General features: G+C 43.7%; 1 protein-coding gene across 3 annotated transcripts in view; it reads right to left on the reverse strand.

Annotated features, from left to right (window-relative positions):
• Positions 1 to 19,114, reverse strand: part of pcdh10b (protocadherin 10b) — a 25,093-nt gene extending 5,979 nt beyond the window's left edge. The window contains exons 1-3 of one of the 3 annotated variants that reach the window (XM_034883786.1): positions 16,241 to 19,114; positions 13,904 to 13,962; positions 13,136 to 13,242 (exon numbers count right to left, since the gene is read on the reverse strand). In XM_034883786.1, the coding sequence (XP_034739677.1) occupies positions 13,136 to 13,242; positions 13,904 to 13,962; positions 16,241 to 18,592 (2,518 nt within the window). In that variant the 5' untranslated portion in view covers positions 18,593 to 19,114. Of the gene's footprint in view, positions 1 to 13,135; positions 13,243 to 13,903; positions 13,963 to 16,075 lie in introns of all 3 variants that reach the window. The other 2 variants (XM_034883785.1, XM_034883787.1) reach the window with 2 other exon arrangements.
• Positions 19,115 to 20,322: the final 1,208 nt, after the last annotated feature.

The following is a 20,322-nucleotide window of genomic DNA, read 5'->3' on the forward strand; positions in this document are numbered from 1 at the left end:
ATATATATGTATGAATAATTTAAATTTTGTGGTCATATTGTTGTCATAAGCAATTTGACTTTACACCTAAAATACTTTTTTCTATATTTATCTAACAGCTACAATTACTAGTTCTGTCTTTTAGACCAAGACCTTATATATGAAACGTGATTGTTTGATATCATAAGCACTTCAGTCAGCTAACTGGTGAATCATGTAATATCATGTAACACTCTAATTCAGTATGCACCGTCTTTTCTTTCACGTCAGTTGATTTTTCTACAGCTTTTATTTCTTTTCAGAAAGAATTTCAAAGCCCTATAAGCATGAATGTTACATGAAAATGCATCAGAATCAGAGCATTTAAGATCCGTTCTCTTCCAAAGGAGAACTCCTTCACCCAATGAATGAGAGCTGTAACTTAACTTATTTTCTGGAATGTTCTGGAATCATGAACTGAAACAGAGTAAAGACGATTTCTGCTCTACAACCAACAACTTGTATTGAATTAGCAGTAAGAACAGGCAGATTTAAATCAACACTAAATTACTTTTTGTACCATAAAGCATTTCTTTGCAGTTTTGGCCATTTCATCGCTGTGTTCTCGCAGGTTTCTCTTTAGAGCCCCCCCACACAGCTTCAGAATAGATATTTGGCAGCTCTTATGTTTACTTGTGTCTGACTCCTCTCTCAGTCAGTCTGCTGTTTCCTCTTCCTCTGTTCCTCCGACAATGCTTTCCTAAGTTTCTGTTTCTTTTTTGCCGAATCAGCCATGATGGTAGTGTGAAAAACTCCATCACTGCTTAGTTAGCCAGTTTTGGAATGTGTGTATGTGTGCAGTGCATTGAAGCAATTCATTACACCACAAGACCTGATATTACGCAATACATCCCAATGCTGAGGCCGGCAACTCGCCGGCTGAAAGTTGCCTTGGTGGTTTGTCTGCTCACAGGTGCTAGGGGGGAGAGAGATGACCACCATTCAACTAAAAAAAAGTCATATAACCGTTCCAATGACTCCAAAGATGTTCAGTTAAGATAAATTAAGCTAAAAAACTGCATAGTTCCCCTTAAAAATAATGTTTCCAAATTTGTTTCAGTGGTTCACCAACTTGTAACAGGATGAATGGCACTTCTGTATTCCCTTCGCGGCTCTCTACCGGCTATAACCACACCATGTAAATTTGCCAGATTGGGTACCAGATCTGTTGTTCCAATGAGACATAATGGGACAATTCTGCTTCCAACCTGTAGGGGGACCAAAGCGGGAAAAGTTCTAGTGTTGCTTCTTACAATGGACTAAATCTTTATATTATTATTTTTTTTGTCCTCTTTCTTCTTCTTCTCAAACTATTTCTAAGCACAAAAGTGCTCAAGCATGCAATGAGTCATTGCTTTTAGTTTCCAAGTAGAACATTGCATCCATTTTGTAAAATATGTATTTTTTTTATTGAGAAGTGACTCAGCGTTTGCCAATGCAGCCAATGATTCACCAGAAAATATAGTTCAATTCAATAGTATTTATAGTGTCAAATCATACTGAGAGTTATCTCAAGAAACTTTACAGATAGAGTAGGTCTAGATGACTAGGGTTGAGTACTGAAACCCAGTTCCACTATGGAACCGGTTCCTACGCAACCGAATCGGTTCCTACACAACCGGTAAGAATCGGACCGGATTAGAACGCAAATTTGGATTCCTCAATTGGTTTCCACTTAATGTGTCGATTTAAATATTTTCCCTTTGTAGCTAGCTACCGTAAATGTAGGCTACTTTTAAAATGCCATATTTTCTCTCTGGGCTCTGGTTAGCATACCAACTCAACATGTCTGTTGTTGTTACTTGTTATAAGTGGAACTGTTACTATTGTTAAATTAATGTATTTGTGTGTTAGGTGAATTAGGTTTACCCATTATATTTTTAAGTAATTTAAAACGTTAACATATTGTTACATTTAAATAATTTTCCATTTTTTAAAAAACTGTATAAAAGTGATTTCATGTCAGTTTTTCAAGAATTGGGTTAGGAATCGGAATGTTTTAAAAGTAGCGGTTTCGCATCGGAATTGAAAAACATTCAGACAATACCCAAGCCTTTAGACGACACTCTGTAACTCTCAACTCAAGTAAAGTACAAGTATCTCAAACGTGGTCCAATGAACAATACTTGATTGTATGTACTTAATGAGTAGACTGCTTCCATTGTAGATTCTGAACTCCCCCGGGGGGCCAGCATTCCTAGGAAAAACACTTAAGACGTGACCTTAATGGTGACTATTGTGAATTTTTTTTTCAGTCTCGGCAGACAGAGAGCCTGGGGCCGTGACGTCGAATCTGTCTTCAATCACAGGTCATTGGATGTTTGTAATTGAGCTGCAGGCGTTTACACGCACCGACATGCAGCTGCAAAGAAAAGCTCCCCTGGCAAAGGTGTCCACAAAGGGAGAGAGTGTGTGTGTGTGTGTTTGTGTGTGTGTGTGGGTCTGCACAATACGTTTTTTTACCGTTACTGGCACAGCGCTGCAACATATTACATTTTTTTGTGTTGCCTTTTATATTGAAATCAGTTTGCAATGGTTTCAATAAGATAATGTTGGAAATGTTGGAAAAATGTCCTTACCAAGCAATATGTTGTATTTTAGCAGAATCCTGAAAGTAGCAAAAAGGCAGAACTTAGAAAACTGTAATATCTATTTATTGATTGCAAGTGATATTGTTATATTGTCAACAACGTGAATTGCATCTTTTTCTCATATGGTTCAGCCCTAGTGTGCGTGTGTGTGTGTTTGTGTGTGTCTGTGTGCGTGCCCGTGCTAATTTTAAACTGGGCATTAGATCAACCAAACCACAAACTCAGTAGTATTTCATTACCCATCCTGCCCCAGTCCCAGGCCTCAGTCTCACCCCCCTCTACAAAACCTATTGTCCTCCATGAAAGGCTGGCTGCAGGTACGACCCAAAACTAGTTTGAGTGTGCTGGCTTTCATGTGGAGTAATTATTTGTGAGGCTTTTTTAACAGCTGGAATTCTCTGTGAGAAAATCCTCTGATGTCAGAGAGCAGAGGGGCAGCAGAGCTAGCAGGCGTGTTAGCTGTTCAGCACAGCTATTTAGGCTGAGTGTAAGCCTTAAGCCAAATTGTGTTTTCATTGCCCCATATGTTTTTTGCACTCGGGCCTAGATCCTGTATTTGCATGTATTTTGAAAGCTAAATCCGCTTGTTGTGTATGTGTGTCTGAGCCGCTGTTTGGGGCTACAATCTGAACTGTCCAGCTCGAGCTATCTGATACTAATCCCTCTGAATACAGACTGATTAGACTAAGGTCTGCTGCCGCCCCAGTAAGCAAAGAGTGTGTTTGTGTGTGTGTGTGTGTGTGTGTGTCTCTGTAGCGGTCAGCAAAGGGGGAATTTGCTTTGTTACAAAGCGGATTAATTTGGCTTGCCGTCACTAACAGCTTGGAAAAGTGCCCAGACTCCTAACGAGAGGGTTTCTTATTAAATATTAACCAACATGCCATAAATACACCATCACATTACGTTTTAATACGGCCTCTTGCATGGGAGGAAACAACTCATGTAATGGGGGCGCGACCAGAGCGCATGCTGGGCGCCGACTTATTGTACCAGCACACCTGGACAGGCAAGGAGTGATGCATTGTGGGCAATGCAGCAGCAACAACAACAACACAAAGAAAATAGTGCAAGGAGCACACAGAGCTCTGCTTCCATTACAAAATGGATGCTGTGGTAATTCTCAAAATGGGAACGGGATATGTGGCATTTAGACTGTCAGAGAGATAAGACACACACACACACACATACACACACACAGAGGAAGAAAGACAGAGGGAGGGGAATTCTGCCACAGAGACATCTTGATATTTCTTGACATTTTGGCAAAATTAGATGATGAAATTAGATGTTTCCCTGGCACATTAGACAGTCTCTATCGAATCAGGAGGATATAAACATTTCATACCTCCCCAACACACACACACACACACACACACACACACACACAAAGGATCAGGGGCCATGCTTAAAATATAAATAAAGGTTGTGGGTAAAGGCCCTTATCTCTCCACTATGTAGCTGTCCAACACTTTTCTCCTAGCAAACAGTCGCAGTGAATTATGAGGCTTGTGCTGGCAGCAGAGTACAGTATCTTAGTATTCAACACGGGATGAAAAGAAAGCGTGTCATGCCTCGCGCTAAGCCAAAAACCAGCAGAGAGGCCGGCGCGGAGACAGAGCGAGTGGAGGGTAACATCTCTCTGAACGGAGCTGACCCTCGTTTCTTCTAACGCCTCTTCTCATCTCTCAGCATTCTGCACGGCACTCGTGCAGGGCAAATGCAAAGTCCTGATAATAACCTTCATTTGGTAATTGGTATGCAGAGGTCTGAAAAAAGAATTACTGATCAGCGAGCTGTTACCACTGTGATAACAGGAACCGCGGGCCTAAGGAGGAATTTATCACGGTAGCCGGGAGAGATGGGAGCGGAGTGTGTGTGTGTGTGTGTGTGGGGGGGGGGGGATAATCTTCTCCAAGTGCGTGACATTGGCTATATTGATAATATGTACTTTACACATGTAGCGGGACTGGAAATAGGGGTGCCTGAGGGCAAGTGGTCCTGGAGGGTCCAGCAGCAAACAAGAACATGTAAAAGAATGACCTTTTAAGTCAAGAGTTCTGCAGAGAACTACAATACAGTACTACACTACTACTACAGTACAACTCAACACTGACCCCACACAAGAAGTGTACAGTTGAAGGTGCCACAAAATCTCAAGTAGACTTTGGATTCATTTTCTTTTCTTTAAATGACTATTTTCAAGGTTTCACACTCAAAAGTCGACCTGTAAGGGCTTCTGAGACCGAATAGGATAAGAAAAGATAAACCTATAGGACAAATGCGTCTTGCGCAGCAGAGAGAACACAAAATGGCGGCAAAAAACATAGGCATACATTATGTCATCCAAAATGCGTTCAATAAACATTCAATAAACCTCCCACAAGACCCCCCTAACCTTCCCCCACACAGAAGAAAGAGAACCCACTGCACATCCTCCTTCTCCTTTTGCACTTAATTCTACCCAGATTGCACATTTCCCGTTAAATCGTGCTGTGATCAATAACTTACGTATTGCACAATGCTGTGTCAAATTAAAGCATAATGCACCAGTGCCCTACCACATGTTTGACATCCTACAGCCACGATGGTGAGTAGCACACATGTTACAATGTGCTTGTATCTGTGAAATGGGACTGTGCGATACTAAAGAGACGCACCACTTCTGGATGAAACCTATTGTCAATAATAGGAGGCAAACTCTGGAACAGCTTGCCCCTCCCAATCAGAGACTGGTCTTTATTCAATACCTTTAAAACTCACTAGAAAGAGAGAGAGATTTACTCACTTCTAAGTGTAACACGTTTCATCACCCATACCCTTTCACTGTTAAACTGAATGCAGTATAGAGGTGGATGAATAATGTCTTTGTCATCATGTAATTTTGTACCCTTTAATTTACAGTGAATAAGTGCTGTATGACTCCTGGCTGTCTTTATGTTAGTCCTTTGTCACCTGCCTAGGGCTACAGATGAAAAGTAGTTATTTACTTCTAATTCTGGCATATTTACATGGTGTTTTTATTCAACATTGCTCATAAATATGCATGGTTCCCTATCACTATATTTCAATCTAGTTATACTTTTAAGCCACATCAATTATTTGGCAGTTATTGTTGTGCAGTTGTTGACATTACAGATACATTTGATTAAATGTGATGCATTGCTATAGATTTAAACTGTTAAATTAAAATGAGTAGGTCCATATATAGACAAGACATACTGTCCATGTGTATGAGTGAATTTGTGAAGTTCACAAAGAGAGAAATCTGTTGAAAATATAATGCAAGTCATCTTAGAATACATAATACTGTAAGGCATTTCACTGACAGGTTACACAATAAAATACCTTGCAATACTTTATTGTGCATACATGCATTGTATTCCTACATACATGTTCATGCTAGAGACACTTATTCTTTATAATATCAAGTAGGTTTGTCTGAAAGTGAAAATACATTTCCATGACTCGAGTAAAAATCCATGTGTGTAAGAGCATGGATACACTGTAGTAGACGAGTCATAACATATCTATGTGAAAGCACTTATGCATTTTGAGAGCTGTTCCTAATGCGTAACATTTTGAATGAAGGAATACTTTGGCTTGTAGTATTCTTTTTTACAATATGCTTTTTCCATTCTTACTCAAAGCTTCAATCTTTGAGATTTTTCATTTCATTATGTGTCTGTTAATATCTGTAGTACAGCTTTTCCTGTGTTGAATCCACACACAAAACGGGAACTATGCACTATGGCTGTGCAATTAATTAAATTTTCAATCACAATAAACAGATTAATGGAGAAAAGTGATTATTTCACAGTTCAGTTATGAAATTATTTAATTTGAAAAACTGTGAAAACACCCTGAACAGCCCTACTATTTGGACTGTAAACACGCACAATTCTGAAAACCTGGAGTTCACGTATCAACAACACGAAACCAGAGACCGTCACTCTGCACAACTCTCATTGTTTTCATTCAAATAGAAATTCTAAATCAACCTGAAGGACTGAAATCTTTTTAATCCTTGTGTTGTCCTTGCGCCAAATTTTACCCATTTAATTTAACAATTTTCTTTTTGACTACCCAATTTTAATTACCCAAAATAACATGGATGATTCCACTCAACGCTTTGGCAAGCACAAATCTCTACTTTCATTACTTTTGGGGTGTCTTAATCAATTTTATAGCATTTGAAAAAAGAAAATTAAAGTGGTTTCAAAATAACATTGAGTACAAGTTGACATATTCCAGTCTGATATTATCCATCAACATCCACAATTCCAATTTTAGTCTAAATATTTCAGAATATTTGCTTTTCTAACTAAAAAGAGAGGTATAATTTCTTATAAATTAGGTTTATTGACCAGAAATTCAGAAACAATATCAGAAAAAGTTAATAAGTTAGTGTTAAGTAGTGTTGAAAACGTCAAAAAATGGACAAACATTGAATCATCATAAGTGTTATAAAAAGGGACAAAAACGTAACTAAAAGTTAAAAAGATTGGTAGAAAGTGTCGACAAAAGTGTTGATTTCCTATTGTGACAGGAAGACAACACAAGGGTGACGGGCTGCCTTTAGTCAAGGTTGTGAGTTGACTGCCTTTGAGCCTTAAGGAAACCAACACGTATCACCTTGTTCTCTACAGCAGCACAACGTTAGCTTTATTCTGACATTTTTGATGTTTTGAATATTTCCAGTTTATAACAGTATGTTAAATAACAGTAGCAGTAGTAGTGGTAGGTGTGATAGAACTGATATAGTACAAGCAATTTGGGAGAAAAAAAGGGTGGGGGGGGGATCGACCACAAATTGCAAGAGAAAGTATGCCAAATGTTTTGAAAAATCCTGAAAACGGTGAGGCCAATTTCCCATTGCAGCCCATGTTAAATGCCCCATGGCAACTTTCACCTTAGGAGTTTTTGTAACATTAATTATGAGTTTTCATCACCGCTAGAACTCCATACACACACACACACACACACACACACGCATCTGCACACTGCACTGTGTGATGGCACATGATGTGAAGCATTTGTTCACGTCATTCCTACTTTTGACCTTCACTGCAAATCCCCCCCCCCCCTTGTCTGGAAAAAGTAATATATGTTTTATATATATATATATATATATATATATATATATATATATATATATATATATCCAGTCCATGCATCCATTGCGGGTGATTTCTGGACTTTATAACTGTTTAAATGCGTCCTTGATAAGTAATAATCAAGTGGATTGGATCAGGGAACAAGAGTGTGAAGCAGCAGAAAATGTTGGCACGACAACGCAGCTCGCAGCGGGGAGAAAAAAAAGGGACACAAATCACTGTGTAAACCATCTCGTAGTGCTGGTGGTCAAAAAATACAACCAGAGCTACATCAGACAAGGGGGAAAAAAGACAGACAAATGATGGGACAACGAGGGTAAAACAGTGAGTCCTGTCTCCAGCATGTTCAATATGTTCAAACTAATCTCACTGGAGTATTTATCTGTCAATGTGTAAAACTTGTGCTTTAAATCCGAGATAAAAACCCAATATGCTCCCACAAATCTGATTACATGGACAAAAACGTCTCTCTGGAAGAAGAAACACCCCAGATGAGAGTAAATTCCTCCCCCTGACGTCCCCTGTCAGAGGCAAAGGGAAGAGGCTAACGCGCCGGGCTGATGGATGACAGGAAAATTTTATGTTTATTCAACATTAGCATTTATTAAACACTGACGCACTTTGAGTACACCCTCACCGCTGACAATCTACATTAGCACACAGAGAGTAAAGCCTCTGTTCTTCTTTTTTCAGCTTTGACGGAGCAGAAGTGTGGGTCTCTAAGCCACGCTATCAATTATCCTAATCAAACAAACACTTAATGCATGGCAAATAATCTGTTTAAAGGCACTAAGCTGGCTGGTTACTCTGCAACAAAGTAGCTGCAACCTATTTGCTACACCAAGGGTACTCAAAGTCAGCAGTGGAGGGCTGCTGGGCCTGCCGCTGCATCCCAACTGGACCGACAACGCGGCACACATCAGTGTGTGAGAGAGAGTGGGACTGTGTGAACAGGAGGGCTGGCAATGAAATGCTAACGCACTCAAAACAGGACATAAAGCAGCTGGCCGGCTTAGAGCTGAGTGGGAATGAAAATGTCCAACATGGATGAAAAAGAACTTAAAACCTCAGTGTTTGTGTGGTACCAACTGAAATGTGTCCATAGCAACAAATGGCGGAATCTGTGCTAAACGTTGGCGTTAACTGTGTGGTTAGATTCCAATTTTTTTTTTTTCATGTTTGATCAAATACATCCTTCTTGATTTCACACTTTAAAGTTCCTGTACGACTGCATGTGTTGGGATATTTACCAATGTGTCCACAGCAGGTGTGTAGCACAAAATTCTGGGCCCTGTAGAAAGGCATTCTCTATGCCCCCCCACTCTGCATCCACAGCTATTCATTCTCTATGCCCCCCCACCCTGCATCCACAGCTATTCATTCCAGCATCTTTCTTGGTCCCTGTTTTAGGGCGTGGCTATGATGTGATTGCCAGTGCAAGTGTGCAACGTAACGTAGAGTGTGCACGCTCCCCCTCACTCCTCCCTCTCGTCTAAAATCGTCACATCCGCCAACCAGGATGGCGGCGCCTTTAACGGCAAACTGAGCGACAGATAACAGATCTCCACAAACCAGTGACGTCACACGTGCCCTGTCCACTAATTTAACAGTCAATGAGCGTCACATGCAGCGATGCTTCTGATGCCTCTGACGTCTGTTTCGGGGCAGGCATTTCAGAAATCTGCGTACTTATTTGGTCCGGTAGTACGTTCAGGCAGCGGGGCCGTATTAGCGCCGGGATTTGGTGACCAACACTATTAGTACGGGGTAATTTGATCAAGTGATTAATATAATTTGAAATGGAAAAAAAAAACATTTAAGCAGATCTAGCATTACTAGATCATATTCCCACCCTCTCCTACAGGAATGTCAAAGCCCGCACCTCCAGGCTAAAAAAAGCTTCTTCCTTTAAATTGTAAATCCCTCCCCTCTGCCCCTTCCTCCTCCTGTCACTGCACATACAGTACATACTATGCCATTTGCACAAGTACCTTTACAAAATCTGCACTTTTATAATATAATTCACAATAATTCTGAGCCTGAAAATAATCCTAATGTCAATAATGTGTCTGTTTTAATATACTGTGTATGTGCACTGTTTGTTGGAAAGCAATGACGTACATTTCGTTACATTTGTGCTTGCACATTGTGTCAAAGACAATCCAATTGAATTAAATTGAAATATAGAAGTGCCATGTGTCCTTTATTACAATTGTATGCTCACAAGGTGCATTTTAAATGTGAATATTTTCTATTTTCTTCTCCCCTTTGTGACAGTAAAGGGAATCTCTTTGAGTTGTGGACAAAAAAGACCTTTGAGGACGTCATCTTGGGCTTTGGGGACCACTGATCCACATTTTAGAGACTAAGCATCTAATCCATTCGCCCGGGAAACAATCCACGGATTGATGGTCAAAGAAAATAATCGTTAGTTGTGGCCCTGGTTGAAACCTCCAAACTACCTCTGTAGTACTGACCCAAATGTGTCCATCACACAGAGAATGAAAACGTTGATCCCAAATATCCCCTTAGAATCATAGTATATATAGTACACAACATTAAACATTTGACAACTTTGGTGTATTTTCTTAAATGATAAAGAGAGTTTATATTCCTCAAAGTAAGACATCAAAAGAATTATCCCTTTGGTATAGATACCAAAAGTCAGGTATGCATTATAAAAAGATCCTCAGCCCTACTTGTATAACAGAGTGTGACTATTCGTAACAGAATATGAACTCTAGCTGGCAGCGTTCACATGAAATGCTAATGCACTGAAAATAGGACCACTCCATCTACATAAAGCAGCTGGCTGCCTCAGTCCAGATTTGGAGCGGAACACTTCCACAGTGGTGAAAAAGGATTTCATATAAAGCAGTTGTGAGGGTCTAACTCTGAGCTGGTGGGAGCTGAAACAGGTTAGCTGTGTGTGTGTGTGTGTGTGTGTTTCTGTTTCCTGTGTTCTGTGGAACACACCAGTGCCTACCGGAGGGACAGTGGAAGTGGCTGGGGCCGCTAAAACTCTTCAAAGAACATGTCACTGCCAAGTGTGAGATAAAACACATTACCTCATTTATTACACTATTGCATTAATGCACACATGTTTACTTAGACTACTTTTTTTTAAATATACAGTATTCTATGTTTTTCATATGTTGCATAATCATATATGCATGATGGTTGAATGTTTGTGTTCTCTATGTGTACAGTACAACTATGCTTTTTTCATTGTTTTTCAATGCTGAGTAGGTGTTCTTTTATTTTTATACCTATCTATCTATATATCTATCTATCTATCTATCTATCTATCTATCTATCTATCTATCTATCTATCTATCTATCTATCTAAGTATCTATCTATCTATCTATCTATCTATCTATCTATCTATCTATCTATGACAGGCTCCATCCGCAGAGGGCCTGCACCCAAGAAAGCTCCCCGCTGAATGAAGACATAATACCGGCATTCAGAACTCAGTGGGGCCCTATTGTACGAGCTCAGATGGGCTCCTTTAGGAAGATTAGGAAAAGAAAAAAAAGGATGGGTTTGGAAGAATGTGATCAGGGAGGGAAAAGAGAAGTACGGGGTATAGAGTGCAAGTTGCAGAGTAGCTGCATGAATGAATGCATTAATTAATTTAATGAACAAATGAATCGTCTGTTTTGTTTGGTACGGCCGCAACCTATTTGGTCCGCTTCCCGGCACTCCAGTGCGAGCGCGGCCTCATTAAAACGCCTGTCACGTCTCATCGAGTGGTCTCCGGCACCCAGTGACCGAGCTCCCAGGGAGCCGGCTGCTCATTAACACCGCCACGTATTTACAAAACAGAGGAGGCCGGGTTCGCTCTCTGCCCAGCCGACGTTAAATCGTCACGTGTCAGGAAAAACACAGAGACAAATATTAGGAGACATGTTCCCCACTCACAGGGACAGGACCTGGTTCTGTCACTAGTGGCAGTTCTAGACCATTTCAAATGGAGGGGCCAGGCTGGGGCCACATGCCATTTTAGGGGGAACCAAATATATTAACAACAAGTGTTACATACCACCAACCCTACAAAGGTTTGGTTTAGAGCTGCGATGTAAAGATCACAACATTTTTACCAAGTACCTTAATATCAATATTGCGGGGATATCGTAGGGTTGACTAATGGTGATTCACAAAATATTCACCCAATGACATTTGTGATAAATAATCATCAGTAATGGGGATAGGTGAAAGCAAATAGATCAGCTAGAACAGTATGGTAAGTTCCAAAAATTACATCACTTTACTGTAGTGCAGCCTTTTAAACCAGGGAAAGACACCATTGACTAAATTACTATATCCAAAATCTAAGACAATTTCTTGTCTCCTATCACGATATCGGTATAATATTGATATAATGCCCAGCCCTAATTTGGTTCTACAAAAGACTAACGATACACTTACAACATTAACTACAAGAATAGTCTTCTACAAATTTTTAAGCAACATTTAGTCTATATCCACGACCTTCCACTTCCGGGATTTCCCCGTCGCTGCCGGAAACGCTTCCCAGGACTGTGCTATGGTTACCTGGTCCTCAGATCTCTGCAGGGTAAATCCAGACAGCTAGCTAGACTATATGTCCAATCTGAGTTTTTTCCTTACTGTACTAAAACTACTTTTGAACGTAAACATGTTCCACCAAAACGTTCCTGAGGCTGTTTTGCTTCGCCGCCCAAGATGAGTGTGATTGGATTAAAGAAATGCCAATTAACCAGAGCACATGTTTCTCCCATCCCGGAATGCTGTCTGAACTAGCCAGACCTTCCTCTGCAGCGCTGTGGAGGAAGGTCTGGCCATGCGAGACTATGCTACATTTATGTGTATTACTGCAAATTAATAATACCCCCTCTTTGGGGATTAAGTTGGGAATGAAAATATTTGCCAGAGAGGGGTCCAAGCTGCCCCCCCCCCCCCCCCCCCCCCCCCCCCCCCCCCCCCCCCCCCCCCCCTTTGCCTTCCCCTCACACCTCACCTAGAGCTTCTTTCCTTCCTAGGCCTACCAGCAAATCCCAAACCAATGGGCCACTAGAGAGCAATCAGAACGTCTCAAAGTACAACAACATCGGCATTAAAGCTGACTGTGGGACACAGATGATGCAGGCGCCAGCCGTGCGCTACAGCCCTAATTAAAAGGAGCTTTCATTTTTCCGCCATAAACAATGTTACAAACACAATCCAGCAGGAGAGAGACAGGCAGCAATCTGCTCCTGGACCCACAGCACATAGTGACCACATGCTAATCAGCAGAAGCCAACTCCAGTCCTATAGAGGCCGGAGAGCCATCCATTTGCCCTTTGAACATGCAGCTTCAAACAAGTAAAGCCCTAGTGAAGAAAGAGGCAGTGTCACACACACACATACACACTGGAGCCAGTTCTTACCGGAGGAATGGCCTCGGTTGGTGGCGTCGTGGTCGCTGTCTCCCTGCTCGCTGTCCCCGTGGCCGCTGTCTTTGGAGCTGACCATGTCGGCCTCCTGGAACGCCGAACTGAAACCAAGGAGAAATCCGCCTCTCAGTGATACATTGACAAACCACAACTGTGAAAAGCTTCACAATATAGATAGGAATGACAATGAAGTGGAGATTTCTGACCCAGTTGCTGACGGAGTTGGAATAACCTCATGTGGAGAATATAGCCTTTAAAGATATGGAGGTTAAAAGTCCATACATTTTGCAAGACACTAGCAGTACTTACATTAAGACAATTTTTAATTCATTTCCAGTTTTCTGAAATTCTAATATTTAAAAATACAAACGATGCACTATCTAATGCTAACTTTGGTGAATATAGTATAAATCTACAGACACTAATAGACAAAATGTAGTAAAATATACACTTAAATGTGTACTTTTGGATGTTTGTTTTCCACAAATGTCCACAGAAGACAGAATAACCCCCGCAAAAAGTATATTTTTGCCTCAAAAGTGTCTCCAATTAAATGAAAGCCTTGCTTAGCATTACGATGTTTTCAACTAACAGCAGTTATGATTATTCCAGCCCCGTTCCTCATCCCATCCCATCATGTAGAGCATCATCAAGGTAATGAGGGTTATCAGTGAGTGAAGTAGAAGCAGTCGGCAGATGAGAGCTTTATTATACAGGCTGATGGTGAGGTGCAGAGAGAGAGAGACACAGGTCCATATTTACCTGTTGACACGTCTCGGCCTGTCAACCAGGTAGCTGAGTTCAGCTCGCTGGTGTTTGGTCTGAAAGGAAAAAAACAAGAGGCCTACGTCATTGGTTGTCGCTCCAGCACCTTGTGTAACATGATTAGCATCAGCGGCGTCCAACCGCGAGGGACGCAGCCCACACAGCTCACTGTTGATGCTGTGGAATCAATTGGAGCTCTGTTCAACCTTTATACATATCACCCCCCCCCCCCCCCTATACACACACACACACTTTTCAAAATCCTGTTTGTGTTCCCCCCTCTTTCAAATTAGTTTGATATGTTATTGATAAGTTAAGTCTTGGTGATCTGCCCCTATTTGGAAAATTCAAGCATGTAAGAGATCTTTTTCTTATACACAGTTTAGAACTCATCTTTCCGGAAGAATGACTCATTATGATCAAGTTAATTATTTCTTGGATTTTTTTTATCACCATAGTCCCTAAAGTTGAGTAGAAATGCAGAAAATGGGATTCAAATTGAAAAGTTTTTTTTTTGCCAGAAGACCCCCAGACCCTGTGTTATGTGTCCCCACCACCCCCCTCCCTTATCACTCATATCTGATGAGGAATGTGTTTGAAGTGTGCTCTCACACACATACACACACACACACACTAGGCCTTTTACAGTGATTACATAACTGGTTTCTTTGTTTCACCGCAATTGATGGCCAACACCAGCGAAGATCCTATGACGAGTGACCTCTGATGGTAATTGTCAGTTTTATGTTCATTCAAGAAAGAAATACAATGTTGAATTATAATAAAGAGGCGTGGTTTACTTCATAGGCTGTGTACCTGTGTTATTACATCATCTGGGTCACATAAGACTGAAATATACAAAAAGATGTTTTTGGGGGATTTGTTCAAAACTTGAATTTGTTTGCAAAAGTAATACATGAAAACATAGTTTTAAATTTGACTGAAACAGACAATTATATTGTTAATTGCAATTATTTCTGAGACAATTAATGAAACATTTGGAATTGTTACAGCTCTTCTCATATCTGATTGGGAGTGTGTGTTTGACGTGTGCTCTGTCTCTGCCCTGAGCACGCACGCACAAGTGCACGCACACACACACACACAGCAGCCCCTGAGCCACCATACATTATCCGTATTCACTTTACTTAATCTGATTTCCATAAGCTCAAAAACTCGGAAGTAGCGCTGCAAGGATGTATTGATATATCAATGATTTGTTAACTAGTTATAACTAATTTAGTTTGAGTCAAAATTCTACAATATCAGCTTGTTAAATCTGAATACTTTCTAGTTTCTTCTCTCCTCTGTGACAGTGAACTGAATCTCTTTGAAACTGACAAAACAAGACATTTGAGGACGTCAACACTGATCCACATTTTCACCATTTACTGACATTTTAGAGATCCAACCACTAATACATCCATCCAGGAAACAATCAACACATAAATTGAATATGAAAATAATGGGTATAGTTGCAGCCCTAAATGAGAGCACAACATAAGCATGCAGTTTGCAGTTTGCTGTTTGAGGGCCGACCTCCCTGAGGACTGCTAAAGGCAGAACGTCAGCAACTGGTAGTCTAATCAGTGGACTTGTTGTAATGTGGCATACGGTGTGTATTAGCACTCAATATCATCCATGTGCACACCTGTCACTGAACCGAGGGGGGACATAATGGCTTCTGTAGGAAACACGTTTTGTGTCTGATGTTAATTCCCCACTTGGATATGTTTGCACATTCTTTCCTGAGTATTTCTTTCCACCGGAGTATGTGTTGGAGAGTGCCCAGATTGAGCCCCACTGAGTTTTATTTTTATTGCATCTTTCCATTACATATCTAATTGCTTATGTGTATATTGATCTGTAGTATTTGTATATGTGTACACCATTAAACATATTTATTTTTGAACAGTTGCTCTTATAGTCTATCCTATTTATTATGCCTTGCTCATACATACATTCTGTATGTGTGCTGTGTGTCTTATATGTTGCTACTGTATCACTGCTATGACCCAATTTAGGATCGATAAAGTCTATTTAAGATAAGTTTATATCTAATGTGGGGAAGTGATCAGATAGGTGTAGACATGATGAGGGCTCTCAGAATAGAAGTGAGGGATGGGAGGGATGGGGTGTTAAACTGTAAGGTTTGAGATGGACTCTTACCTCGTTTGATAAAATGCTGCCATTTGATATGATGTCAGGCTGCTGGTCTGTATACCCTGTCACTATGGCCCCGCACGGGTTGTGCTCGGTGTCTGTGCTCCTAGACGGACTACGAGGCTTTAGGAACATGAGGTCGGTTTTGGCAGACTCTGGAGTCAGACATACCTGGTAGCAATAGTTCTGGTTCTGATGGTGAGAGCCGAAGCTCCCTGACTCCTCCACGGGCACCTGAGCCGTGCCACCGGCCCCGCTTACGCTGCCAGCGCTCTGCACCAGCATGATATCCGACTTGCTGAGCTTTTTCTTGCGCGCGCGGGCCTGCCGCGAGCAGCACGAGCTGCAGCCCAGGCAGCACTCACTGGCCAGGCAGGTGTAAAAGTTGAGCTTTTTGTCCTTCTGGCAGCGCACAGCCAGAACGATCATGACCAGCAGGAAGATGAAGGAGACGGAGCCCAGGGCAATGATGAGGATCAGGGTCAGATCCAGGGTGCCCTCCTTGGCCTTGGCGGTGCCCGCTCGGTCCCCGGCTCCGCGGCCCTCCGCCACGCTGTCCACCAGCAGCACGAGCACGCTGGCGCTGGAGGACAGCGGCGGCTGCCCGTGGTCCCTCACCTCCACCAGCAGCTCGTACATCTGCTGCGGGTCGCGCTTCACCGACACCCGCCGCGCCGTGCGCAGCTCCCCCGTGCGCCAGTCCATCCGGAACATGCCGTTCTCGTTCCCTCTCTGGATGCTGTAGGACAGCCGCGCATTCTCGCCGTCGTCCGCGTCCATCGCCACAATGCGCGTCACCAGGTAGCCCGGCTCGGCGGAGCGGGGCAGCGGCTCCCTGGCGGTGCCATTCTTCCCCAGCGGGGCCAGTACCAGTGGCGCGTTGTCGTTCTGGTCCACGATGATGACTTTGACTGTGGCGTTAGAGGAGAGCTGCGGGCTGCCTGCGTCGCGCGCCTGCACCGTGAACGTGAAGTCCTTCAGCTGTTCGTAGTCGAAGGAGCGGAGCGCGTAAAGGTAGCCCGTCTCCTCGTTGATGGACACGTAGGTTTTGACCGACATGCCCTGGATGTCACACTCTAGGATGGAGTAGCTGATGAGCGCGTTCTGCCCGGCGTCTGGGTCCAGAGCGGTCACAGCGTGGATGTACGCGCCCGGCACGTTGTTCTCTGTCACATACACATCATAGACTGACTGCGTAAAGGTGGGCGCGTTGTCGTTCTCATCCGACACCTGGACTCGGATGGACTTGCTGGCGGTAAGCGACGGCGTCCCTTTGTCCCGCGCCACCACCGTCACGGAGTAGGAGTCCGCGTGCTCGCGGTTCAGCGGACCGTCGGTCACAATGGTGAAATAATTCCTAAAGGAGGATTTCAACTTGAACGGGACGTCGCCGAGGATCTCCACGTGCACCTGACCGTTCTCCTCCGCGTCCCGGTCCGTGACGCTCAGCAGTGCGATGACTGTGCCCGGGGCCGCCGCCTCGCTCACCGATTCGGTCACGGTGCTGAAGGTGATCTCCGGCGCGTTGTCGTTCGCGTCGCTGACTTTGACCAGCACTTTGCAGTGCGCGGCCACGGCGTTTGGCCCCAGGTCTTTCGCCTGCACAAAGATCTGATACAGGCTGCTCTCCTCGAAGTCCACCTCGCCGCGCACCTCGATGCGCCCCGTGCGCGCGTCAATGCTGAACAGGTCCTTGACGCGGCTGGAGATGTGGTTGCTGAAGGAGTAGACTATCTCACCGTTCTGACCCTCGTCCAGGTCGGTGGCGTTGAGCTGGATGACCAGCGTGCCCGCCGGTGCGTTCTCCGATAGGCTCACCGTGTACACGGGCTGCTCGAACACAGGCACGTTATCGTTGGAGTCGAGCACCCGGACCACCAGCAGAGCGGTGCCAGTGCGCGGCGGCTGGCCACCGTCCACCGCGGTCAGCACGTACCTGTGCGCCGCCTGCTGCTCCCGGTCCAGCGGCTTCTCCAACACCAGCTCCGCAAACTTGTTCCCGTCCGTTTGGGTCTGCACATCCAGGTAGAAGTAGTTGTTAGTGGTGATGTCGTACGTGCGTAAAGCGTTCGAGCCAACGTCCGGGTCGAAAGCGCTCTCCAGCGGGAAGCGGGTGCCCGGTGTGGCGCTCTCCGAGATCTCCACGGTGATGTCTGTCTCCGGGAAGCTGGGCGGGTTGTCGTTAATGTCCACTACTTCAATTTCGACGCGGAAAAGCTCCAGCGGGTTCTCGAGGAACACCTCCATGTTAAGCTGGCAGCTGGCGCTCTGCTTGCAGATCTGCTCCCGGTCGATCTTTTCACTCACGAACAGCACGCCGTTTTCCAGGTTCACCTCCAAGTACGGTGTCCGAGAGCTGGGCACCACCTGGAAGCGGCGGGACGCAAGTTTGGTAAGGTCCAGCCCCAGGTCCTCGGCGATATTCCCCACCAGTGTGCCATGGTCCGCCTCCTCCGGCACCGAGTAGCGTATTTGAGAGAGCACTCCATCCGTTATGCACAGGGCAATCAAAAGAACAATCATCGCCGGGAAAAAACAAGTGCACTTGGGTAGAAAATATACGGCTTTATTATCCTCTGTTAATAGACAGAATGTCCGTTTCCATCACCCATTTCAGTCGGCAAAAGTCTCCAAAATGCGTAAAAAGTCTCCAAAAATGTGTAAGGCGTCCAGGAAAATCTGTCCCGTTAAAAGAGAGGCATTTATAATTACTAAAGGAGTTTGAATGAGAGCAGAAGCCCTTTTTCTATTTTGTCTCAGCTCTCTTGCATTCAGACGTGTCCCGGAGACTCTATGGCGCACATTCCAATGAAGCGCAGTGCTGCTGCTGTTATGGAGCCAGTCTGGAAAGGAGTTGGGGAAAAAAAAGAAATCAATATCCATATAAGAAAAAAATAAGAGATATTTTGTTCTCTTCTGCGAGGCTCCCTAATCAGAGAATTAACGTTAGACTCTCTGGCTGTGTGTCTCTGTGTCTCTTCTTGGCACCCTGTCCTCACTGTGTCCCCTCCACTCCACTCTCTACTGACGCTGTTCACTCAACTATTTGCTTTTTTTCCCCCCGCATCGCGCCTCCCCCTCTCAGCCCCCGCGGCTCTTAAGTCACGCTGAGAGCTCTCTCTTGATTGGACAACAGGGTTGCCTGTCAGAAGCCCGCTCGGCCCCATGGCTCCCTCACTGCTTCTCTATGTCGCTCTACCTCCATCCGAGCTCCAAATTACTTCACAACACCTGACGCACAAGAGAAGAGGGATAGAGAACGACAGGGCTTTAACCCATCAGCTGCCATACCTGGTCCCACTCCTCACCTGTCCGTAATGTAAAGCGGACCCATGTGTGATGATCAGACACAGACAGAGTGAGTGGAGGACTTGTTGACTTGGTGGCAGGCAGGAACCTGGGTGAGCCTCAGGATAGGATTGGCTGACCGGGTTAATGCATGCAAATGTTGTGATATGTATGCAGGGAATCATTCGCCCCATTCATGTGTTGTTCTTAAGGCTGCATGTGCGTTATAATTACAGCCGGGAGTTGAGCCGTTATTAACTCTCCTGCAGCCACAAAGCAGCGGGACAGAGGCAGGGAGAGCGGCGCATATGCGGAGCTCATGCGACCCCTAGCGGCGTAAAGGCGAACCAGAGTCTGATTTACAGCCAGGACCAAACACAGGAATACATAAACAAGCTGTAACATGATGTTTAGCGTGCTTTCTGGGGGGGGGGGGGGGGGGGGGGGGGGGGGGGTTGTTACAACGCAGGGCCTATTGTTCCCTGTGTGGACCAGTCATTGGATGGAATGAAGGTAAGTGTCAGAAGGGCAGCAGAATTCTGAAATCTGCTCTTTGCATATTTATTTGTGTATTACTCTGTCACCTCCTACTGCGTAATATGACATATCTATTCCTCCTATTTGTCCGCACTTTCTTCTATACATTTTTTAGGGTTAAGGTTTTTATTTGTCTGTTTATAATAAGGGTGTTTAGTTTACAGATACTATGATGATTCAGAAAAGTTGTCAAGTAGATTTTTCAGATATTTTTACTTCACCATTTTTTTTACTTCACGCCGCGAACCACACGGAGAGAGAAAGTGAGAGAAAGAAAAAAGACTAGCTGTCCAGAAGAATAATCAGTTGATATTGTGTGTGTGTGTGTGTGTGTATTTGAGAACTGTTAGTCATATAACTTATGTGCTCAGTTCATTTAAGCCTGTTGTTGTTTGGGCTGTAGTGATTTTGTGTTTTGTGTTCTTCTC

This window comes from Etheostoma cragini, chromosome 10 (assembly GCF_013103735.1).
Source record: "Etheostoma cragini isolate CJK2018 chromosome 10, CSU_Ecrag_1.0, whole genome shotgun sequence".
Lineage (NCBI taxonomy): Eukaryota > Metazoa > Chordata > Actinopteri > Perciformes > Percidae > Etheostoma > Etheostoma cragini.